The sequence below is a fragment of the Balaenoptera borealis genome, assembly GCF_965194805.1.
Source record: "Balaenoptera borealis genome assembly, chromosome: X".
In the NCBI taxonomy this organism is placed as follows: domain Eukaryota; kingdom Metazoa; phylum Chordata; class Mammalia; order Artiodactyla; family Balaenopteridae; genus Balaenoptera; species Balaenoptera borealis.
The window spans coordinates 43,797,903-43,823,795 of NC_138881.1; the positions used below are offsets into that span (position 1 = coordinate 43,797,903).

A 25,893-nucleotide genomic window follows, 5' to 3' on the forward strand; every position below is an offset into this window, starting at 1 on the left:
GGGTCAGCAAGCCTTTTCTGTAAAGGGCCAGATAGTAAATATTTTAGGATTTGTGGGCCAAATGGTCTGTATAGCAAGAACGTAGCCATAGAAAGTAGGAAAATAAACGAGCTGGAATGTGACCAAGAAAAACTCTATTTAAAAACACAGAGGCAGATTTGACCCTCGGGCCATAGTTTGCCAACCCATGGTCTAGGGTGTTAATGCTGTCCCTTTTCTGGCTTGCACAGAAGAGAGACGTGGTCTGGACAATTTAGAGCTGGCTCATAATAGACTGAGTGGTCCGTAATGTCAAGTATTGCACAGAAGCTGACGAGAAGGAAGGGGGCTGAGAAAAGGTTATGTAGTTTAGCAGTTAGGAGGATACCAGTGACCTTGAAAAAGCATCTCAGATAAATATTAGGAGCCAGATTTCTTTTTTTTTTTTTTTTCTTGGCTGCACCACGCGGCTTACAGAATCTTAGTTCCCCTACCAGGGATCGAACCCAGGCCCCTGCAGTGAAAGCGCCGAGTCCTAACCACTGGACCACCAGGGAGTACCCAGGAGCCAGATTTCAAGGGAAGGCAACCATTGTAGAAGTTTTGGGGATACTGGGTAGTCACTGGAAGGAGAGAAGGGACAGAAGCTTGAAATGGTAGCATGGACAAGGGGAAGCATTTCATTCTTTAGGGTAGGGGAAACCTGCTAATATTTGTAACCAGGGAAGAAAGAGCCAATTGGGAAAAGAAGGAGAAGGAGACGTAGATGGGAAGATAGGATGGAGGGTACCAGTGTTAGGTAGAATAAGACATGCGCACGTGAAACAACCGGAGAATTAGCCAAACTCTTTAACATCATGTTAGTTTTCTGAATCCAGGCAGTAAGTGCAATAGGAGTTAGAAGGAAGAGACGGCGGGAACTGGAGTGGCCAAGAGTAGGTGTCAAACAATTTGTTAGATTTGACTAGGTTATTCAAATATGTAAATAACTAAGAGAGTGTGTTAACACTTAGCACCTACCAAAACACACACATGACATGGCCTCCAGCCTGTTGGAACGTAGGCGTGATATCCTCAACTTTTTAATGTATGTCTTGTCACTAGGTGGTCAGTGAATATTTTTCTTTCCCTCATACACACAGGGTATTTTGTTTTTAAGCATTGGAGAGCAGCAATAGAAGCAGTGTGTCAGAATGCAGGAACAGTCTGGGAATTCAGGGGCTGTGAATTTTATGATGTCTTTGCTATTTCCCTAAAGCACGATTCTAGACCATTTAATTTCTTTATGCCAGCGTTTCTTCATCTGGACAGCAGAAATGATGAGAAGGCCAGAATTGAAAGTACTACAACTATCTTAACCCTATCAGTCTATTAGCTGTAGTGCATTAGTCCCCATTCATTTTCTCCTAATTTTCTTTGAGGAACGTTCTGTATAAAATATTATTTGCTCCTTCTCACTAAGAAAGCTTCAGAATGTTGACATCCTAGGCTCAGGAGGCTTCAGCCTACCTACAGCGTCATCTAATCTTGCATGTACATCACAGTTTGTGCTTTTATAACTTCAGTTCCCTTAGCCTAGAATGCCTTCCTGCCACCGCTCAAATTCCCTCGCTGCTGGAGCCAAATCGGTATGGAGACTGAGCCCTTCTCCCCATGGTCTTCATCAACTGCCCTTGGCAAGCCACCTCAAATAAATATCATATAATATTCTTCAACATGGGCAATTCACATTTTCTCAGTTTTATGTATAAAGTGAGAATAAAATAAACTTCAAGAAACTTGACTGTCTTTATGGATCAGTATTCATCAACTCTAAGTCAAAGCAGAGTCTTTGCCAGGGGAAGCAGCTAAAGTCAAATCCACTCGCCCCTTGCTCCCACCCAACCACTTTGCTCTCCTCTAAGTTTCCCATATACAGTAGAGATCCTGCACACAACAGTGTTTAATGCAGACAATGTTGTTGTTGTTGTTTTTTCCCCTCTTGAACAGGCATTTAATAACAGGTAAAATCCATTAGAGATAAAAGGTGAAAAGCAAGCAGACAGACAATCAGAAGGAGGTTGCAGATGGAATGAGAAAGTATATACTTGTCCATTATTTTGATTCCTTTTCCCTTATTTTCTCTGACAACTGTGGCCTTTCCTTCCCTCCCCTCAAATCAGGTTCCCTAGCTGGCTTGATAGACATCTCTGCTCACTGGATGACAGACTTAAAAGAAGGTATATGCACAGGGGGAATCTGGTTTAACCATGAACACTGTTGCTGGAACTCCCAGCACGTCACCTTTGAAGACACAGACAAATGCCCAGAGTGGAATAGCTGGTCCCAGCTGATCATCAGCACGAATGAGGTAACACCTAGTGAAGATTTCTGAACCACTGATTTAATTATTCTTACATTTACTTCATTTCTTATACTGTCCTCGTGGCAATTGTGGAATCTTCCTTTATTTTCCTTTTCGTGAAAAGGGGAACCAGTGCCAGCTGCCTTTCTCTGTGGTTTAAGTGCAGCCCTATTTCTATCTCTTCTGACATGTGGAGTTGTTTGATGCTTACACAACAACTTAAAACGTTTTTCTTGTTTTAAACAAGCCTGATGTTTCTTCTTAGTTGTTAGTACACCGGGTGACTGAATCTTTCTCTAGTTATTTCCTTACCTTTGGTTCCTTTGGTTCCTTACCTTTCTCTTACCATTTGGTTTGTATGTTAGATCTCTCCTACTAAACACGAAAACACACAAAACAACTCTCAACTCCCAATTCCACTCTGGCTTCCACCAACTAAAACAGGTACTATCTCAGCTCACTCCTCATCTACTCTGTTGGTAAAGTGAGGGGGACAAGACTAGGATGTTTGTTTGTACTTTTAAAATTTATTTTCATACCTACTTTGGTCCACAAACAATTTGAAATGGCACACACCCGCACAGACTCAGTGAAGGTAAAAGAAGGGTAAGAAAATAATAAAGTCAGAAATAAGAGTGTTTATGTACATATATCTGACTGTGCATATTGGCTTGGGTTAGCTACATACTACACGTGTGAGAGAGTTTAAGTCTGTGCTTCTCAGACTGGGGTTAGGTCAGCGTACCAGAGGGTATGTGAAACCTCAGGATACATGCTATGTGCTTTCCCAGAATATCAGTTTTTCCTGATCAGTATTTGGAAGAAAATGTTTTCAAAAATTAAATGTAAACAATCATTAAAAAAGAATGCAAAAGTCCTATGTTTAAGATAAAACAGAATATCTATTTCAGCTCTGCTCTGGGTACCCCACCCCCTATCCTCTCTCCTAGCTTAGGAGTATGTACTTGGGTAGAAAAGTTTGAGAAGCTCCAGATTTAGGGTGAGTCTGTGTGTGTGTGTGTGTGTGTGTGTGTGTGTGTGTGTGTGTGTGTGTAGTTCTCCACAGTTTTAGCACATGCGTAGATTTGTGTAGCCGCCACCACAATCAAGATGTAGTACTACTGTTCCATCACAACAAGGCTCCCCCATGCTACTCCTTGAGAGCTGTGTGCATGTGTTTAAGTGTTCCAACCATAACTTTCAACCTGGAGCTGGAGATTTACACAAGTGACAACTTTCTCTGGCCCTCCTCTTAATGAATGAAATTCTTGCCTGGGGAAAGAGTCTTCTAGGTTTTAAGAAGAGTTCTCCTGCCAAGAACTTGACCTCCTGGTCTCTGCCTCTAGTCAGTTCCAGCTACTTCCCCTTTCCCTCCCTTTTCCTCTTTGTCTCCTACTTCTAGAGTATTCTTCCTCCCTCGCTACATTCTAAAGGCCAAGAGAGAGCAATTATTTGTTCCTCTGAGGGACTAAAATAATGGGAAACCTGTGTCAAAACTATAACTCAGAAAAAACCTGAGCATTTTGGTTCTCCTTGTCTAGGTCAATGAATTATTTTTATAGTTTTTTTGGTTTTAAAAAGTCGAAAGTCCCATGAGTTTTGTGTTTCATGTAATTTGAGTGAGTTTCAACTTCAAATGTTTCTATGAGTAAGCATCATCTGGTAGTATTCAAAATATCTTTTTTTGTAAGGCATAGCTATTTTGCGAGGCCTTTAATGTTGGTGAATGCTTGCTAGTGGTCAAAATTAGATTTCTGGCAGATTTCATTATAATAGGGGAATAGTCTCATAAGTATATTCTCTCCATTTTTAAAAATAGCTGTTGCTGTTTTATTCTTTGAGATATCTGGCATCTCACTGATTTTGTTTGCCACTCAGCAACTACACCTTTGCTACGACAGTGGCAAAATTCTCTCAAAGATGTGGTCGTCTCTACAGAATGTCATTGCTATTTTAAGAAAAACACCCAAGAATTTTAGATACTGGGCTTCCCTGGTGGCGCAGTGGTTGAGAATCTGCCTGCCAATGCAGGGGACACGGGTTCGAGCCCTGGTCTGGGAAGATCCCACGTGCCGCGGAGCAACTAGGCCCGTGAGCCACAACTACTGAGCCTGCGCGTCTGGAGCCTGTGCTCCGCAACAAGAGAGGCCGCGATAGTGAGAGGCCCGCGCACCGCGATGAAGAGTGGCCCCCGCTCGCCGCAATTAGACAAAGCCCTAGCACAGAAACGAAGACCCAACATAGCAGTCAATCAATCAATCAATCAATCAGTCAATAAATCTTTAAAAAAAAAAAGAATTTTAGATACTATAACCTCCTATGAGAATTTGACACCAAGGTAGGTAGTAGGCAAGGATGAATTTAATGGAACTCTGGAGCCAGTCTTCACTTCAAACATGTAGTCAAGGTTCAGCCATTCCGATAAAAGGGCTGTTAAGACTCGTAATGAAATTGACATAGTATCATATATATTTGACTACAAAATCTATCAAAGCACTCATATAGAAAGTGAATTTGCTTCTTCGTTCTTGTCCATCCTTAGAAGGCATTGTCAGTGTCCTCTGGGTGTAACAAAGCCCCTCATTTTCAGTAGCAAGTGGGCTGACAGTTGCTTTGCTGACAGTCTGGGAAGGAACATCTTGAGCAATTTAATATTGTTTTTTTTTTTTCTTTCTGACCTCCTCTCCTGAAAACCCATTCCTCAGAAGAGCTGCATGCCTCACTGAGGCTGTCTGGGCTAAAACAAGCATCTTTCTTTTTCCCCTGTTCCAGGGAGCCTTTGCCTACATAGTCAATTACTTCATGTATGTCCTCTGGGCTCTCCTATTTGCCTTCCTTGCCGTATCTCTTGTCAAGGTGTTCGCACCGTACGCCTGTGGCTCTGGAATCCCTGAGGTGAGTCTCTAAAATGGTTTGTAAATGGTAACAATAATGAATCCCTTTTAGTTAAAACAATTTAATATGTATTCCAGCATATACCACAGTTGAATATCAAGCAGGATCAGATCACGAGGCAATCTAGGGCCTCTCTAGATCTTCCCTTAAGTCTCCTCCCAGGCTGGGCTACCTGGACATTAAAGGGAGTTGAGGGACTTCCTGGTGGCGCAGTGGTTAAGAATCTGCCTAGGGGACACGGGTTTGATCCCTGGTCCGGGAAGATCCCACATGCCACGGAGCAACTAAGCCCGTGTGCCACAGCTACTGAGCCTGCGCTTTAGAGCCTGAGAGCCACAACTACTGAGCCCGCATACCACAACTACTGAAACCCGCGTGCCTAGAGCCCGTGCTCTGCAACAAGAGAAGCCACCACGATGAGAAGCCTGTGCACCGCAACAAAGAGTAGCCCCTGCTCGCCGCAACTAGAGAAAGCCCGCACACAGCAACAAAGACCCTATGCAGCCATAAATAAATAAATGAATATTTAAAAAATAAATAAATAAAGGGAGTTGATTCCTAGCCTCCTCCGGGTTCCTGGTGAACCAGGCCCCTGAAGACCTCCTCGACTCCCTAACCAAGAAGCTCCTAAGGTAGATCCCAGGATTCTGGTCTGAAAAAATAGTGGTATTGTCAACTTTGTTAGAGCAGAAGAAATAAAACTGTTTTGCTACATTTCCTGCAATATGATTTGGGCTAGAAGGAGGGTGACTAAAACCCTATTTCTAAGTACTTTTGGTTTAGATTGCTTGAGTGACTGAAACCACAGAGATTTTAGGTTACCTGGATGACCTTGCCCCCCTCTGTTTCCTGACCAAGTCATAGTTACAGATTCCTTGGTAGAGAGTCAAGGCTATACTAGCCTGTAAGGATATAAGTAAGGGAAACACCCTCCCTCTCTGCCGCCCCTTCTCCATACAATGCACTCTCATACTTACAATACTACCTTGCCCAGCTATCACATGGCCAAAAAGAAAAAAAGGAACATGAAAGTTTAAAGAACATTTCTCACTTTCTTGGGCTGCTGGGCTCCCTCCCAAACTGGGATCACTGTGGGTCAAGCATTTATATATCCCTTGTTCAAAAGGTGCAGTTTCTATAACGAGGACCAGATTTATTGCTTCTTAGCCTTGTTTCCTTACTTAGTCTGTATTCAATCTCTCTGTGTTTGACCTGCAGATAAAAACTATCTTGAGTGGTTTCATTATCAGGGGCTATTTGGGTAAGTGGACCCTGATTATCAAAACCATAACACTGGTGCTGGCAGTGTCATCTGGCCTGAGCTTGGGCAAAGAGGGCCCCCTAGTGCACGTGGCTTGCTGCTGTGGGAACATCCTGTGCCACTGCTTCAACAAATACAGGAAGAATGAAGCCAAACGCAGAGAGGTAATAACAAACGGCCTTAATAGTCTCTTTTTTGGTGAGAGCATAAATGGTATAACCTTAGAGATGAGAGTTGGGGGATTCTACCAGTGTTAATGCAAATGCCTTTTGACCCAGCGTTCCACTTCTAGAAATTTATCCTACAGACATCCTACCATGTGTGCACAAAGGTGTATAGGGATAGACAGTGAAGCATCTGTCAACATCGTGAAAAACTGAAGCAGTCAAAATGTCCATCAATGGGGGACTGATTAAATAAACAATATTCTGTCCATACTCTAGAATACTGTGCAACTGTTAAAAAGAATGAGATAATGCTATGTATACTCACATGGAATGATGGCTATAAAATACCATTAAACTTTTAGAAGCCAATCTCAGAATAATGTGTATAGTAAAAATCAGTTAATGTTTTTGAAAAGTATGTATATATGCACCTAGAAAGAAAATGGCTGGAAAGTGGTTTCACCCCAAACTGTTAAAAAATGTCTACCTCTGGTGAGGGGGAAAGTGAGGGAGAAGTAAGGACTTCAACTTTTTATTATGTATAATTCTATACAAGCATGTGCTATTTCTATTACAAAATAAGTACAAAACTAATGGAAGATTATTTTAAAAGAAAGTTGTTTATCCCTGTGAGAGAATATAAAATTCAGCATGTGTTTCAGATGCCAGCTTTTCCATCTTTTATTTCTACCTAACAGCACGCTGCATTGGTTTCTCTCTGTAGTGGATATCTCTCTCCCTGTCTTCTGGCTTAACCCCGCTAAATTAACCCCGCTGCAGCATCTCTATAGTTGTTCTCGTGTTTATACAGTTGTTAATGTATGTCATTTTGAGGAGGAAGAACATTTTTCTAAAAGTTCCAAGTCATTGGTTACTTTTGTCCTGCTATAATTAAGGATTTCAGAAAATGGTTCTTGCTCTATTTTCCTTGAATTACAAAGAAATCACATATGGAATGGGTCGAGACCAGGGTCATTTCATTAGAAAGGATTTTTCACAAAATCGGAACCTAATGATTTGTTCTCAAAACAAAACAAAACAAAATTCACCGTAAGACTCAGAAGGAAACTCAAACATGTTGAAATTTCAAATATGGAATACATTTTGATAGTTCAAGGGGGAAAGTTCCTGGCAGGAGAGCTAGGCTAGCAGGAGAGAGAGGGGGAAATCTGAGTAGGTTGTTTAGCTATCTGTCAAATGTAGAGGGACATAAAGGCAGTATTAAATTAGTGAGGTTGTTAGACAGGAATAATGTATAACAGAAGCTAAAGACATGGAAAAAAAACCATTTTAACTGTCAAGAGTAAAGTGTTGATTGTTGCTGGTTTTGCATAGGTAGAGGTAGCTTTGAAACTGTAGATTGCTGGTTACTTTCATTCCATAAAAATTGGCATTTTTGTTCAAATAGTTCTTGATAAAATAAGAGAGGAGTTTGATTTGGCTGTTTCTCTGTACAGGTGTCATATATATTTCTAACTAAACTCATGAATATTTGAATATGTCATTCACTTCCTATTGCTTATTCAGACTTGGCAGTTATTTTTTCCTGTTGTTCTCACCATCAGCAGTAACCCTTTTATGTCCCAGGGCCTTGTCAAAGTGGCCAGATGGTTGAGAGTAAAATAGAGATTTGAGAAGGTAGGTGTAGATAGACCCTACTCTACAACATAATATTAAAGCAAACAGGCCACTTCGATTCTTTCTTCTCCCTCATAATTCATCCTAAACAAAGTCACTGAAATCCCCTTTCTCAAGTTCCATGTTGAATGTCCTCATCCTTCTCAGATGAAAGTCATTCTAGCCTTGAATTTCAAAGTCCTCCCCAGCTAACACCAGAGATCACTCTTCCCCCCAACCCCCTTCATTTTCTTTGGCCATCCTGCACTCCCAGAGAAACCTGCCTATTTATTTTTGCCGAGAACCATTTTTTCTTCAAAAACTCTTAATTTTATTCAACCTCCTTTTAAAAATAGTTCCTCACTACCACAAATTATATACCACTCCACAGCAACCAGAATCCGATGAAAGGACTTTATCCTTCTATTAATTCTGGTGTGTTTGTCATGCACCTTTTACATACACACGCCAATGCCTATGATATACAAAGATGGTGCTCTCGAAATATCACTTGCTCTCTTTCCCCACCTCCTTGTCCCTTTTAATTTCTCTCTGACAGCTTCTTCCTCTTCCTCTCCCTCCTCACCCTTTTCCTTGCCACACCTAAACACATTTAGGTCTTCTCTTCTTTTCAAAATCTATCCCCAATTTTGCCTCTAGTCGCCCCCCTACTTCTGTCTCCATAGGTCACTAGCCATGGAGTAGGGCACATAGTACAGGAAACTCTAAATACTTATTGTCTGAATATTTTCAACTTCTGACTAGCTGTGAGCCAATCATTACTTCAGTTTTGTATCATTAGAGCCTTTAAAATCTCACTTTAAAAGCTTTCCTTTATAAAGAAAGTGCTATGTAAATACATCACTGGAAGTATTTCATTTAGGTGGTAAATAGGTCTGCAGACTCAAAATCAGTTACGGAATTGGGAGTGTTGGGGATGGGGGGGCATAATTTGGAATCAAGTACATGCCTAAATTAATTACAAAGGAAGGCCCTCTACATGTTCCAGCATGTGAACCATGTGTTCAAAATTCAGCATACAGTGTTTGCTCTCAAAGTAAATATACATTGAACTTCATTTTTGATAAACTGGATATGGAGCATATAAAATTGTTTTTTTATGTTTAGTAATCACTAACATTCCTTTTTAAAATGTGACTGAAGGTAGGAAAGTGGCCTTGATCTATCACTAATTTTGGGTTTTGCATCGTAGGTCTTGTCAGCTGCAGCTGCAGCCGGTGTATCTGTAGCCTTTGGGGCACCTATTGGCGGAGTATTATTCAGCCTAGAAGAGGTAATACTTCTATCTGTCTGTAGAGCCACGCACATGATTTTGTGCCAGGAATTCTGGCCATTGTCTGTGTACATTGCAGTCCCAAAGTGCTCTGCCCAACTCCAGCGCTTTGCCACGGGGCCGGAGATCTCCAGGCCATTTTCATCCTCAACTCTAATTCCTGCAGCACCAGTTTTCACCCCAGTTTACGCATGTTGACTGAGTTTACTTTCTTATTTTCTCTCTTACAGGTCAGCTACTACTTTCCCCTCAAAACACTGTGGCGTTCGTTTTTTGCTGCTTTAGTGGCAGCCTTCACTCTACGCTCCATCAATCCGTTTGGGAACAGCCGCCTGGTTCTATTTTATGTGGAGTTTCACACCCCGTGGCATCTCTTTGAGCTCGTGCCCTTCATTCTGTTGGGCATATTTGGTGGTCTGTGGGGAGCTTTGTTTATCCGCACCAACATCGCCTGGTGTCGGAAGCGTAAGACCACTCAGTTGGGCAAGTATCCTGTCATAGAGGTACTCGTCATAACGGCCATCACTGCCATCCTGGCTTTCCCCAATGAGTACACCCGTATGAGCACAAGTGAGCTCATTTCTGAGCTGTTCAATGACTGTGGCCTTCTGGACTCCTCTAAGCTCTGTGATTATGAGAACCGTTTCAACACAAGCAAGGCGGGTGAGCTGCCCGACAGACCGGCTGGTGTGGGAGTCTACAGCGCAATGTGGCAGCTAGCCTTGACACTCATACTGAAAATTGTCATCACTATATTCACCTTTGGCATGAAGGTGAGGAGATTCTTTTGGTCCTTGGTGGATATTTGTGTGGCTGTAAGTTTGGAGGGCAAAGCCAAGGTATTGTACAATTCTCATAGTTCGTGTGGCATGTCCAGCTTCGAAGACCCAAAGCCCTTTTTACCCCCACGTGTTCTCATAACTTCTTAGACGATTGTACCTCTATCTAAAATTGTGCAAGCCCAGTTTTAGGCCAAATGCAAACCTCAGTGATGAGATTTCAAGTAGAAACATTTTCTCCTTTTCTGTGGAAAACATATTTTGCCTCTCAAAAAGGATGCTGAGGTATTTATTCCAGTGCATTTTGTATCACAACAATATTTGACCAACACATTTTTTGGTCCTTATAAAGTGGCTTTAGAGCTACGAATAAAGCAAAATAGTAGGTTGAACCAAAAGAAGTTGCCAACCATTTTGACCACTAAAATAGCAATTTCATATGGCTCAACCCAATATGTAGCTAAATGTATTTTTTACAGTTGTTATCAGTGTCCAATTATCAAGAACTTCACAGGTGATCCTAAATTAATATTTAGATTATCAAAAGCTGATATTAGGCCAGCATCTTTTATTTTCAGTACCCGTTATCATTTCCATGTGTCAGAAGAAACCAGGAAGGAAAATTTGTAAAGTATTTTCCTTCTCTTCCTTGGTTTTCATTTGTTTGTTTCTTTTCTTTAGCACTCAGCTACCAAGGTATTTCCTCTATTCTCTAGGGAAATGGAGATTCAAACCAGAAAATAAGAGCCAGCAAGTCGGTTTAGGCAGTACTGTAATCTCTGAATTGATATGCATCCTCTTCAACACCCTGGACAGATTTGCAGTGCTTCTTGAGTTACTTTTCACCTCGTGGCTTCATTCTTTCATCTAAAGTAAATTTGCAGACCATCAGACCCACCCTGATTCAAATATATTCCAGAATTGAATACAAGCTATTTTAAAATAATCTGCTGTTTGGATTATCTCTGTCATCATTTTCCCTCTCTTAGCACAGAAAATTGAGAATGCACTATTGTATCCTAGGAGTCAAAAAAAGAGTGGGGAGACAGATGGGGGTTCCTTTTTGGGATAGTCATGCAACCATAGTCACTATCTCATTAAGAAAACTTAATCATTTATTCTTTCTTTATACTGTTAAAATAAACTGAAACCTCACGTGCCATCCTTTTTGTGTGAGCAATGGGTCAAGATTCAATACATGAGAGTGGTTACAAGCATTGCAATTAAACCGCAGCACCAGTGTTAACTAAATCTTGGCCTTGGGTGAGTTCCTTAACCTCTCTGCACCTTAGGTCCTTTGCGAGTTGGGAATTATAACACCTGCCTCCTGGGGTGGTTGTAAAGAACCCACGAAATCTGGTCCATAGAGCATCCAGCATAGAACATTGTAGATAGTCAATAAAGGGTAATTGTTGTTGACTAGAATTCAAAATTGGGGAAAATGTCTGCATATATGAGAAACTCCATCTATTTTCCTTTTTCTTTGGGAAAGGCTTAATTTCTGCCTCCAGTTCTGTGTTGGTCTGGAGAGTTCAGGCTCTTGCCTGATGGACCCCGAATCAGGGTAAGCGTCTTTGCAGTCGTCCTTGCCTGCACGTCCCAGAGAACCTCTAGTCCCTGTAGTATTACACAAATCTTTGCAGCCACTTGCTAGCATAGTGCATAGTTAAATTGTCATTGGCCTGTTCGCTTCGCAGAGGGTCAGTCCTCTAGCCCTTATCATGTGCCGGACGATCACGTCACTTCTCACTGACCATCTTTTGCTTTCTCTTTGCAGATCCCTTCTGGCCTCTTTATCCCTAGCATGGCTGTTGGTGCTATAGCGGGTCGGCTCTTGGGAGTAGGGATGGAACAGCTGGCTTATTACCACCATGACTGGGCCATCTTCAATAGCTGGTGCAGTCAAGGAGCGGATTGTATCACCCCTGGCCTTTATGCGATGGTTGGGGCTGCAGCCTGCTTGGGTGAGTACTGTTTGCATTGATTTCAAAGAGATTGCTACCCAGGTGGCATTATAAAGACGAGTGATATTAAGCACAATTGACTGTAGATTTTTTTAAAGATGACTGTCCGTTTCTTGTTGGGCTTGCCATTTTCAAGTGCTTTAAGAAAACATTCTTTACCGTATATCTCCATTCCTCCCGTTTGAGAGTAATTCTTCTCTCAAATTCTGTCATATTGAGGAACTAATCAGAAATTTGGACAAAGATGATCTGCACAAGAATGTGCATCATGGTATTATGTGTAATAGCAAATAACTGGACTCAACCTAAAAGCACAATAAGGGACTGGTTAAATAAATTATGGTATAGTACATCCATATAATGCCATACCACGCAGCCACTGAATGTGATGCTAATAGGTTTAATATCTTTAAATACAATGTTAAATACATTTGTACTAATATACAAAGTATTCCTAATATAAAGTTAGGAGAAAAAGCATGGTGGGGAATTTAAACGTATAATACGAGTTCATCTATATAAAAACATACGTTTATGAAAAAAGTCATTTGAAATTTTTACTCAGCATATTTCTAGGCAGTGAGCTTATGGATAATGGCTTTCTTTTATATACTTTAAAAATATATGTATTTTCTGATCTTTCCACAGTGGGCCTGCACATCCCAGAGAACCTCTCGTATCTGTAGTGTTACACAAATCATAGAGATCTTATGCAATTACTTGTATAATTGGGGGGTGGGGAGCAACAGACAAATGAAAAAAAGAAGAAGAATGAAGGAGGTATCTTGTACTTTTGTAGAGATTATTTTGAGAAGTCTGACTCATGTTCATTGTAAACTTGCTTGAATGCAGTTGCAGGGGTCTGTAGGTGAGGCCTCCTTTTAGTGATGTTTCTGGTAAGTAGCTTTTTCTGGATGGGGCCTGTGACAGGCCCATAACTGTAATGAATCCTATACTTTTGCTCCCTTCAGTAAGTAGCCTGTGTCTGTTTTTTGCAGGCGGGGTGACTCGGATGACCGTTTCTCTTGTTGTCATAATGTTTGAACTAACTGGTGGCTTGGAATATATTGTGCCTCTGATGGCCGCAGCCATGACAAGCAAGTGGGTGGCAGATGCTCTTGGGCGGGAGGGCATCTATGATGCCCACATCCGTCTCAACGGATACCCCTTTCTTGAAGCCAAAGAAGAGTTTGCTCACAAGACCCTGGCAATGGATGTGATGAAACCCCGGAGAAATGATCCTTTGTTGACTGTCCTTACTCAGGACAGTATGACCGTGGAAGACGTAGAGACCATAATCACTGAAACCACTTACAGTGGCTTCCCAGTTGTGGTGTCCCGGGAGTCCCAAAGACTTGTGGGTTTTGTCCTCCGAAGAGACCTCATTATTTCAATTGGTAAGGATTTCAGAAATGGGATAAGGGAATCCACTATGGAAATAAAGAAATATGCATGAGGGGAAGGGAGGGATAAATTAGGAGTTTGGGATTAACAGGTACACACTACTGTATATAAAATAGATAAGCAACAAGGACCTACTGTATGGCACAGGGAACTATATTCAGTATCTTGTAATAACCTGTAATGGAAAATAATCTGAAAAAGAATGTTTATATATATTGATATATATATAATTATATGTATATATACATATGTATAAAACTGAATCACTTTGCTGTACACCTGAAACTAATACAACGTTGTAAATCAACTGTACAATCAGTCAGTCAATCACTAAGCATGCATGCATGTGTGAAAAGGGGAAGGACAGAGCGGAGAGGGGACTGGTTAGGGGCCAAGTTTAGAAGTAGTCCTTCCTTTTTCAACCTTTTTTTTTCTACTTTTCAAATAGAAAATGCTCGAAAAAAACAGGATGGAGTTGTGAGCACTTCTGTCATTTATTTCACCGAGCATTCTCCTCCAATGCCACCATACACCCCACCTACCCTCAAGCTTCGGAACATCCTGGATCTCAGCCCCTTCACTGTGACTGACCTTACACCCATGGAGATCGTGGTAGATATCTTCCGCAAGCTGGGACTGCGGCAGTGCCTGGTTACACACAATGGGTGAGAGCTCTTTGGTGAAGGCAAATTGGATTTGGGAGGAAAAGAGAATGTAGAGAGATAAAGAAAGAAGAACCCAACTCACATGAACGTTTGTAGCATTTATAGACCTTTTTGAACCTCCGAGATGAAGATGGATGTGTTTCTTTTTTTTGTCATAATTAATAGAAGAGGAGTTTGGGGAAGATAGTGGGTTTGAGAGATGTGAACTGCTGGTTGCACATTATAAATAACTCAGTTCCTCCCCCACAAAGGAAACAGCTATGTTCTCATGAACAGGCAGCACTGAAATTATAATGGTATTAGGTAGTATATGTATAGTATTTGGTCCTTACGATACCTTTGTTGTTATTATTTGAGGATGAGAAAACCAAGTTCCAGTAAGGTTTAAAGATTTGCACAAGGACCCCCAGTTACTGTCTAGTAGTGGTAGGCTTTATTTTTTCTTTTTTGGTCTCACCACGCAGCTTGCGGGATCTCAGTTCCCGGACCAGGGATTGAACCCAGGCCACTGCAACGGCAGCCCAGAATCCTAACCACTAGGCCACCAGGGAACTCCCTAAACACAAGTCTTCTGACTCCCAAGGCTAAGGCTCTTTCTTTCTGGGATATTTCTTATCCAGTAAAGGAAGCCATGCTATTTTTATTGGAAAAGAAAGGAGGTTGAGGAGAAGGGTGGGTGCTTTTTGTTGTTGTTGTTGTTGTTTTTGACCCTGGTATGTTAGTCTAGTGATTATATAAGAATTTCGCCCTCTAAAATGTCTGCGTAGCGTAGCAGATGTCTCGCAGGATTGAGATCAGTAAGGGGACTTTTCCTAACTGATCCATTCAACCTTTACTGAATCTGTACTTCATGTAAGAAGGCATTCCACTAGATTCCGGGGAGAGGCAAAAAGCAATGAAACCCTTCTCTGCCCTCAAGAAGCATACAGTGTTATAGGGAAGCTGAGAACACAGCAAACTGGACCAATGCTATGGAAGAGGTGTGCACAGAACATGCTGTTCCCAGGAGGAGGGCACAGTTATTACTGGCTCGTAGGATCGGGGAAGGTGTTCTGGAAGAGGGACATTTGAACTGGGTTGCAAAAGGTAAGATTTGTATATATAGAGAAGAATATTTAAACCACAGGAAATAGCAGGATTTAAGACCTAGAGGAAGAAGTGCTTAGAGCATGCTTAGCGACCCATGCATTGTCCCATTTGCCTGGTACATGTAATCTAGTCCTGTCATCATTCTGTAAGTGCAGATAGTATTCAAAGACAAAGATGAAAAGGACCACAAAAAGTGTCACCTTTGAGAATGTTATTTTAACTACAGATTAATTTTTGTCTTGTTTTGTCTTTTAGGCGATTGCTTGGAATCATTACCAAAAAGGATGTGCTAAAGCATATAGCACAGATGGCGAACCAAGATCCTGATTCCATTCTCTTCAACTAGAATCACAGGGCTGTACTGGATATAAAACAGGAAGGACATTGCAGACCATGGATATATTTTATTAACTGGGTACCCAAAAAACATTTCCCACATTTGGATGGTGAAGTTATATTAGTGTGTTGTCTCTTTCCTACAAGTTAACCAGTTGCACTACATAATCTCTGGAAATTAATCTTCTCTTTAGGAGAAAATTCTGTTAGGCTTCTGTGATATTGCATTAGGAAGATTTCATGAAAGAGTAAAGAAGATTGCTATGGTTTAATTCTTTTTTTTTCTTTTTTTTAAAGATTTTGTTAATTTAAAACATAAGTGTTAGCCAATATGCAATCACTGAAAACTATGCAAGAAAAATTCCAACCGTCCTGACCTATAGCCTGCAGGAAGCTCATGAAAAAGTCACTTTTTTGGACTCTGTCATTGGTGGAAGATGAAGTGTAAACCAGGGACTTTGCTTTTCCAACCACAGAAAGGAAAGCCAGAAGGAAAATAGTAATGGTATTTTCCAGACTGTGAATTCAGTTCAAATGTTATCTTGTTCTTGTTACAGTATTTAGCATTATTAGTTTATGTGTGTGTATGTGTATGTTAATTTTAATATCTGATTATAAGACAATGCTGCTTTGGTTAATCTCCTCTAAATGGATGTAGAGAGGTTGACTTTTATAGCTTGCTTGTTCCTGGTACTCTTTTGAAGTGCACAAAAGATAAGTTATAGAATTTTCTCCTTGTCTGCAAAAAGGGTAATTTTCCAGATGGCCTTTGTTAGCTAGTAGACAAGGACCTTGCCATGAATTTGTTAGTAGCAAGGAATGATTTCTCCATCTTCCTTGAAACAAATGATTAGTAAAGTTCTAAGCAAAGTCAATGACCAGGACTTTCACATTTTTGTGAGGTCCCAACTCTTACCCAGATGCCACCTCCATGAGTGATGGTGCTTTTGGCTTCTGGAATATGTAAGAATAGTAAAGGGAACCAAGTCTAGACTGCATACTGGTAAACCAGGGAAGATCCCGAGCTGTATCTGCGTTCTCATGCATTCCTTCATGACAACCACCAGTAGTAAAATGACTGGGCACTCATGCCTCCTCCCAGTGTTAAGTACATGTATATAACAGGCCAGTGTTGTCCCCGTGATCGTGAATTTAGGCTTGAGGTACTTTCAGGTATAGTCAAGGCATTGGAACAGGATAGGCAGCTGTGACTCCCTTGAGGCTCCTTAGAATTCTAAATAAAATGCAGAACCATCCTGAGACCCAGGGGTATGGACAAGGCCTGGTGACACCAAAGGTGCTTGTATACAATTGAAAAGGTGCCTGTCTCAATTTCCTACCACCTTTACTGCAGTAGAAAACATCACACTCTAAGGACACCTGGTGGAGTTACAGAGCCACCGTCATCATTCCAACTACTGTTTCGTTTTCTACAGTTTTACCCACGTGCTGTTGTTCCTCCTCCATTCTCCCTTTCCCACGCCTCAGTCCTGAGTCCTCTCTTTGGGATTGAGTAGTGTGCCCGGTTAATCATTCCTGTTACAAAAAAATAACTCCCAGGGCTAGTTAAATTGTAAACCCAGCCTCTACAGTCTTACAGCCCATGGACCAGAGGTGACGCACAACCATTTGCTTTGCTCTATAGCCCAGTAGCTCCATTTCCACGCTGACGCCCACAGTAGTGAGACTCAAATGCTAAGGGTGGGAGTTGAGCCTTTCCCATTTTACAAGTCTGTTCCCAGCGCTTCCCACCATCCTTCTAGCCTAGAATCAGCAGTCACTCGGCATAGCCTCTCCTCCCACTCCAAGCACCTCAGCGTACCTCATTTTAAAAGTTGCCGATCTCTGATTCTAGGATTTTTTACCCCTAGTTTCTTATCTTTCCAAAATCTGAAATTCTTTTATTGCCTAGAACTGGGGAGCCAAGGCTTATTTTGATTTTTATCTTTAAAATATCAAGGCAGTCACCAGAGTTTCTCCTTTTAAGTATATCACTCTAGCATTTTAATGAAAAAGACAAAAACCTCCCTAGGTTATATTATATTATAGTCACGACTCAGTAACTTCACGTCTTTTGTCCCTCCTGTACCACTGATTCCCTCACACGAGATGAGGCTATTTGCCTGACCACCACGTCTGTTGTGCACAAATCAAAGTTCTTATGTGTGTACTTCTGGTTCACTACCTGTCTTTTCTTATCAGCCGTCCAACTAAAGTTTTCAAAACAGGAAATGTTAGTATTTCTGGTATTTGATGATGGTGAAAGGTTTGGTCGCATTTCATAGTACAGCAGTGATATGGAGGGTGTCTAAGTTTGCCTTTGTGTTTCTTCTAGGCTCTGTTTTTGATTTGAGACAGATGAGCCAGTGTTCAGGTGCTACTTCAGAGAATAAATTCAAGAAATCAGATAACACTGTGCCAAGGTATACTTTCTAGATACTAAGCACCGATTGGCCCTCCAGAGAATAATATCCCTTTGATACCTCACTCCTGATAAATCTCATTCGTTAACCTCAGCTTCTCAGGAATCCTTGTAACTCATATGCTAGAAGTAGCTGTAGTGTATGGTATCCATTATATGTCCAGTCCTATGGTTTGGCTCCAAGTTTGGCTAATTGTGGTAGAGCTCTCTGCTAGACTGCTAGCTCAGCACCTTAACACTCAGAGTTTCTTGTCTTGAGGCAAAGGAAAATGTTCTTTCTGCCATTGCCAATTCAGCAGTTGGACATACTTAAACCAACAAAGCTGATATGGGGGGGGGGTCTGTCAGTAGTCTCAAATGGCCACGTACCTCAATGGCAAAAGACTGGATAATCTGTGATTTAAAAATTAGTATGAGCCGAGACCAGTCGATTCTGGTATTAAGAAAGAAAGTTTCCCGACACACGGAAAGGATTTACAAAAGAATGCCAATAAGTGCTTCGAGAGAGTTAGGGCTTTCCAAGGCAAAATATCTGGTAGACATCCAGGCCACGAAAGGAATGAGAGTCTATGGATTTGTAAAAGTCTAACTGCTATATTTTGTATCTTCAGATCTGTGACGTAAAGAATTAAAGAAGCCGAAATAGTTAAGGCATGATTAGTTATGCCATTGGCAGAAGCAGGGGACTGAACAAGCAAAATAATGGCCACTTTTAAGATCACTTCTATTTGGATGTACGTTCAGACACTCCCCCTCTTTTCTGGCTCTGGTGTCCTTCAGGCTCAGCCCAGCTGTGGAGTAGAGGTGGTATAATCCACAGAGCAGATATCCTCTGGCGGATAATCTGACATTGATGGTACTTTGTATTTGCCAGCTGGCAGAGCAGTCGATTAATTTGCTGATGGAACTGCAAAGCAGTTCCGTTGTTTTGGCACCAGAGGCTGAATCTGAACCGTTTACAGGAAGAGCAGAGAAGAAGCATAAATGTCTCTAGCAAGTCTTCAATTGTGCATGAACACGAGAATGATAAAGTAATGGGGACTTTGTGTGGTCTAAGGCTGTGAAGTAATTCTTAACTATGAATTTATGAACCCATTCAGGTGTCGGGGGAGCAAATATGTTTTTTAAAACAGTGTGCAAGAGAGTCCATCAGGGAAAGTAATCACTGCTGTATGTTTTAAGTATTTGGATCACCTGTCCCAGTTGGATCCTGACCTTGATTTGTTTAGTTAGGTGATGAGTAGGAAGGTGTACTTGTTACCCCACAGTATCTTTTGGTTTTGTTTTTTAATAAATCACAAGGAGTACAGTTTTTGAAGTTGAGTTTTTAATAAATGATAGTGAAGACACTTGAAAATTTGACATGACCAGTGTGTTTTATATTGCCAGAGTACTTACTGATGACTGACCACAGTGTATTGTCAGGAATCAGTTTACTTTCACTGGATCAGAGCCAAACGCAGGCCACTCATCTGTTCAGAGAAAGCAGGAGAGCATCTTTCATGGTGGTGCATAGAGTATTGAGCTCTTAAAAACTCTGAGAAAAATTAGGAGTTCAGAAAGTGAAGGGGAGGTGAAATATTGAGTCCTTAAAAAAAAAGATGTCTAAGTATGTGGTCTGAACTTCAATATCCTACGACCTTGATTTTATTTTTAACCACCTCTGGGATAACCTGGATTCCCTTTGGAGAGAAAATGGAAAGTTATGGCAGTGGAAAAACCCTAGTAAGCAAGTATACAAGTTCTTGTAAGATGGTGGGAAGAAGGCCATTCCATGCCCCAAGCCAGACACCCCGACATTTATAAACTGCTTGATCATGTGCCTCAAGGAGAGAAAAAATTAGTAGTCTCCCAAAGACCAGGCTTTCCAAGCAACCAAGAGGCTCAAAGCAGCATTTGGTGGAGGCAGTCTACTTTTGTGGAGAGGGCTGACCCAAGACCAGACATCTCGCGGAGGAGGGCAGCGTCTACTGCCATTGCCTAAGTGATAAGCTTTAGGTAGCTTATCTTGAATTCTGATAGCAAAATATTTTAAAAATCTATATTGTTAGCCTCCCTGGTATGTACTTATTGTAGATTACAAAGAAAAAGGTGAGGCTTTCTCAGAGCTCAGGGAGCTGTGTAAATTTGAAGTGAAATTGGTCTGGTGGACCTGTGGTAACCACTGAGCTGTGCTCTGCCTCGATTTTGGTTGCTTGCCCCAAGGGGAGGAGTTCCTGGACTAGTAGGTGTTAGCAACTTCAAGTTATACTCCCTAAATGTTTGCTGGTCACAGTCTCATTTCTAAACATCTGCATCTCGGCAAAGTTTTGAAGTGACATAGGGAGCAAAATCGGTTTTTCCACCTTGTAGTCTGATTTTGCCAAATCACCCAAGAAAGAAAGAAGGTCTATGATGTGCAGTGTTTGCGTTTCTTGGATGGGACCTATCAGGTCATCCAGCCCAATCCCACAGTCATAAATTCCTACCTCTAAGTTCCTGCCAAAGGGCCTTCAGCCTCTGGGTGCACACTCGTTGAATGAATGCCTTGCCTAAAGTTTGGCCTTTTAAGGGGAAAAAAGCGTGTGATGGTATAAAAATATGAGGGTTTAAATAAATGATCTCTGCCTCTCCTCCTCTTTCCTCCCCACCCCTGTCTCTCTGTCTGTCTCTCTCTCCTCGCCCCAATACCCTGAATTCAAAATTTTCTCAGTTACTCTAAGTGTATTGTTTTGAATGTGGACCTTGGGGAGGGAGAGGATCATTCTGAGAGTAGAGAATGGAAGATACTTCTGAGTTGATGGGGCCAGTGGGGCTTTGCTCCACTGTAGGGGCTAAAGCCAATGGGATCTGTTGGCAGTGTCCAGGGCTTTAGCATCTCAATGCAGACATGTGAAGTATTCATTGCTAAACCTTGTTATCATCTACTAGTCCAAATCTGTTGAAAGTGAGAGGCGGTCTAGGGTTTGATGAGTGAAATGCCACCTGGCAGAATGGAGGTGAGGGAATGGCCTGAGATGGTTTTGTCAGGGTAGGAATGTTTAGCCTCATTAGCTTATTGAGTGTACCTCAAATATATGGTCCTTCAAGAGTGCTCCTTTTCCCTCCTCCATTTCACTTTATCCCTTCTCTCTCTTTCCCATTGTCCTGCCTTTTTAGCACTCAGATTTTAATAAATATTTACTTTGTATTATATATTTGTTCCCTTGGGACTATGTAATGACTAAGAATTTCATTCTAGGTAAAAAATGATGTGTTTAATATTTTGTTCTTTTAAACTGTCTTTTGAAGCTATGCTGCTAACCAGGTACAGGCCAGAGAGGAGTTGGGCTTGACGGACAGCACCCTGGTCATGTCACCTAAGGATGCCATTGATGTAATGATGGTGACTCTTCTTCATTTGACCAAGGCCAGCCTCCTGCTCTTACCTCTGTCCATTCATTTCTGGCTGTGGGAAAAATACCACCTGTCGGGTGAGCCAGTGAGGCCAGGAGGATCAGAGGGGCCGGTTCCAGCCCGTGGGCCACTATATGAATGTCTCTGTAATAAGCTCATTTGTAGGGCCGGCTCCAACTGCAGTAGCCAAAGAAAACCTGTCTGACTCGACATTTTAGTTCCTGAGAGTTGGTAAAAGTTCAACTGAAGCTAAGGTATAGACATTAGCAGTAGCTAGGCTTCCAGAAACTAGAGTCAACTAAAGCTAATAGAGTTTCCACAGGAAACTTGGTGCTGAGCTGTTCAGAGCAATTATTTATCTGAGTGTTGCCAACCCTTTAGTCACGCTTTCTTAGCTTTATTCTAACTTTTAGAGACGTTGGTCCCTGTTCATAGGCACAGCCTGTACCAAAGCTGTGGCTCACTGCACAGTTCATTCTGCTCCCTGGTCAAGCATAGCAACATAGTCTAAAAAGGAAGATGTGGGCTGGGGAGTTAGAAGACCTGGTTTCTATTCCCTATGCTTCTACTAACTAGCCTCGAGATCTTAACCGCTCTGTGCCTCAGTGTTCCCATCTGCAAAATGGGGATAGTGTTAATTGCCCTACCTACCTCACAGGGTTGTTGTGAGGATAAACTGAGACAATGAAAGGAAAGTACTTTGACAAGTAAGTGCTATGCAAATTGTAAGAAAAGGAAACAATCACGTTAAAGGCAATGGAATGGACTTTGGCAGAAAGGTTAATGGGATTGTCCAGCCCTTTCTCTGTGTGGCTTAAACCCAGGTCACCATTGCTTTATACATTTTTCACTTAGCACAGATTTGTAATTATGCATGTAATAAAGCACAGCCTTATCCAATTTGGTGTCTGGTGTGTTTCTGAAGACCCTCAATTTTGTAGCTATTGATTTCTGATCATAAAAGCTCGGTGTGGAGGTTGGGGGAGGGTAGTGTAAAAGGCACCTGCAAACTCCTGCTAGTAGGCTCACTTCTTAAAATGATTTATTAAAGACTTAATTAGTTTTACAGATCGAGTAATACTTTTTACCATAAGGAGACAAATGAGGAGCACCTTGTATTTTCTGAGAGATTCCAGATACCTCATTCATTATGGCTACTTAAATGTTCCTGTCTCATACATTGGTGATCCTTTCCTGATGAAATGAGGATTAGCTGGAGCTGTGTTTTTTCTCTCTCTTTTTAAGCTTTTAATGATGTAAGATTATGGGCTTTGACAGGCCTCTTGCCTATAGTCAGTTATTACAAGGAGTAGGATGGGTGATGGAAATGTTCCTCCAATGAATAGTAGGGCCAGTAGTATCCTCGTTATGGTGGGTTGGGGTTAAAATGTTTTCTGTGGGAAACCCTTTGAAGTGACTGAGGAGTGGGGCTTTTCGGGGAAGTGGTTGAATATGCAAACATTTCCTTTTCACATCTCTCTGGAACCCAGAAAACAAAGGAAAGCTATACTTTGAAGTATGGTTTTCCTACTTTCTCGCTCTATTTTTCCTGCATCTGATTCCTCCTCCCCTCTCCCTCCCTCTCTCTGTTAGCCAGACCACCAGGAAGGCAGTTTACTGTGTGTCCAAGTTTTCATTTAAGAGTTTCTCCCGTTGACATTTGATTACATCTGCACTGGTGTTGACTTGATACCTTGTTGCTACCAAGAACTTTAATGACTTTGGCCTACTTGGTATCATTTCAGGAAGGACACCTCTATGTATAAATAACTCCCTCGTAAGCCTGAAATTCCACAAGGAAACTTCAGTTTTTGATGTTTTTTATCATTTTACTGGACCCCTTCCACACTTATCGTCATCCCTGCCTCTAATTTAAATACCTTCTAAGAAAAAAAACACTGCATCTAGCTGTTACCAGCTCTCAGCAACTTGCGATGAATTAGAGTATCATGTCTAGTTGCTGTAGGGCTCAGATAAAAATGGCTTTGATGGAGTATGAGGTACAGATTAATCCATCATCTAGTACAGGAGCTGCCCAGAGAAGAACCTGGAAATGACCACCAGATGTCAGTGCAATCATTAAAATACTGGTATAGCTCTGGTTTGGTCAGAAAAAAACTGTGTCTGAGGGTAGGCAGGGCAAAAAGTGTTAATTCATACATAAAGCTAGATGCTGGGAATACAAAATTCAATCACAAGGTATTTCGTAGTTGATCAGATATTCTCTTTTTAAAGTATATAATAAACTGTTTTTCTTATTGTTAAAACAAGTCAATCACATGGCAGTCCCTGCCTTTAAGGAGCCTATCGTCCTGGTGTCTGAAAGTTGTAGTTTCTTTTTAGAAGCAGTGCCTCAGATAAAAACAATGGGGAAAGGACTCCAGTTCTTCCTTCATTAGGATCGCCATATAATGTATTGTGTGACTAAGACACTTCTGACAGTGGGATGGTGGTGTTAATAATTACCCAGGGACAAACTGGGACTATCCCAGGTGTGTTAGTCAACTCAGGCTGCTATAACAAGTGACCATAGACGGAGTGGCTTATAAACAAAAGAAATTGATTTCTCACAGTTCTGGAGGCTGCAAGTCTGAGATCAGGGTGCCAGCATGGTGGGGTTCTGGTGAGAGCCCCTCTCCCAGGTTGCAGACTACAGAAGTGTTGTATCCTCACATGGCAGAAAGAGAGCTAGAGCGCTCTCTGGGGTCCTTTTTATCAGGGCACTAACCCTGTTCATGTTCAGGCTCCCCCTTCCTGACTTCATCACCTCCCAAAGGCCCTACCTCCAAATACACTGAGAGTTAGGATTTCAACGTATGAATTTGGGGGCGACACACACATCCAGTCGATAACACTGGCAATCCAAGAAGTGTGGTCGCCCCCTCTTCCTGAGTGATCTCCAGCTCCTGTCCTTTGGACTCTAGCTCCAGGGCTCCTAAGCTCCTTTCCTAGGATCAAAGGTTCTGCCCTTCCCTTGAGCTCCCAAAGCCCCTCTCCTGGCCTCTCTTCCCTCCTTCGTAATAAGCAATCTCATCTTTTTTTTTTTTTATAAATTTATTTTATTTATTTATTTTTGGTTGCGTTAGGTCTTCACTGATGTGCACGGGCTTTCTCTAGTTGCGGCGAGCGGAGGGGCTACTCTTCGTTGCTGTGCGCGGGCTTCTCATTGTGGTGGCTTCTCTTGTGGAGCACGGGCTCTAGGCGCATGGGCTTCAGTAGTTGTGGCACATGGGCTCAGTAGTTGTGGCTCGCGGGCTCTAGAGCACAGGCTCAGTAGCTGTGGTGCACGGGCTTAGTTGCTCCGCGGCATGTGGGATCTTCCCGGACCAGGTCTTGAACCCGTGTCCCCTGCGTTGGCAGGCGGATTCTTAACCACTGCGCCACTAGGGAAGCCCAAGCAATCTCATCTTAACTGCTACTGGGACATGGGGTAGAGAGGTGTTCAGACAACCACAAGTAAAAAATAAAATTTTATTCTCAAAAATAATAATAGGACTCTGAGCAGAGAGCAACATTCAGGGTAAGAGAAAGACACTTATGGCTTTTGGGTTCCCTTAGGCCTCCTCAAGCTGTTGGGTTGACGAAGTTCTGTGTCTATACGTTGCCCACTGCTAGTGTCTCTAAGTAGACATTTTAGGATCTTGATTCAGGAGGCTGCAGTTAGAATAGAAGACGGAGAGAATGGAAAAAGCATAGAATTTGGAGCCAGGGGACCTGGACTTGAGGCTTCCTATAAAGGAATAGCTACCTTTCTCCATCAAACAAAACTCAGGATCTCTGAGACTGGCCTTGGAGGAAGAGTCTTCTCTTGAAAAGGGGCTCCTGGACCACACAGTGTAGCTGTGTGTTCCATAAGATTCTCCTTCCTGTTGAGACGATCTTTCTGGTTACCTCACTGGCCTTGGGGTGTAGTGGAGATCACTCCTTTTTAATATTCTAGTCTGAAAGTGCCTCTATAGCACAGCTGAGACGGAGGTAGAACTTTTAATTTAAAAGTTCGGGGAAAATGAAGCCATCGTGATGTGCAGTGAGCTCATCGGGCTGACCCTGACCGTGCAGCAGAATTATCTGAAATGGGTATTAAAATATAGATTCCTGGAGGTTTGGTGCCAGGTCTTGGACTAGTATTTGAAAAACCATATGGGGGATATTACAGGCTTCACCCTGCCCTGAAGCTTTATCAGACTTCTGCGTGGTGGGCATCAACTTAGTACCACCTGGGAGAATTCATTGTCCCACCTCTTGTTCACTCTTGTATCCCAAGTGCAAGATAGAGCGCCCAGCACAGAGCAAGACCTCTGA

The 25,893-nt window shown here is 41.9% G+C and overlaps 1 protein-coding gene across 3 annotated transcripts in view; it reads left to right on the forward strand.

Moving 5' to 3' along the window:
* CLCN5 (chloride voltage-gated channel 5) overlaps positions 1–22,491 on the forward strand; it is a 153,302-nt gene extending 130,811 nt beyond the window's left edge. For all 3 annotated transcript variants that reach the window (XM_082376011.1, XM_082376010.1, XM_082376012.1), the window contains 9 exons: positions 2,142–2,329; positions 5,096–5,218; positions 6,437–6,643; positions 9,477–9,557; positions 9,788–10,330; positions 12,114–12,300; positions 13,299–13,697; positions 14,153–14,369; positions 15,714–22,491. In XM_082376011.1, the coding sequence (XP_082232137.1) occupies positions 2,142–2,329; positions 5,096–5,218; positions 6,437–6,643; positions 9,477–9,557; positions 9,788–10,330; positions 12,114–12,300; positions 13,299–13,697; positions 14,153–14,369; positions 15,714–15,804 (2,036 nt within the window). In that variant the 3' untranslated portion in view covers positions 15,805–22,491. The remainder of the gene's footprint in view (positions 1–2,141; positions 2,330–5,095; positions 5,219–6,436; positions 6,644–9,476; positions 9,558–9,787; positions 10,331–12,113; positions 12,301–13,298; positions 13,698–14,152; positions 14,370–15,713) is intronic.
* The last annotated feature ends 3,402 nt before the right edge of the window (positions 22,492–25,893 follow it).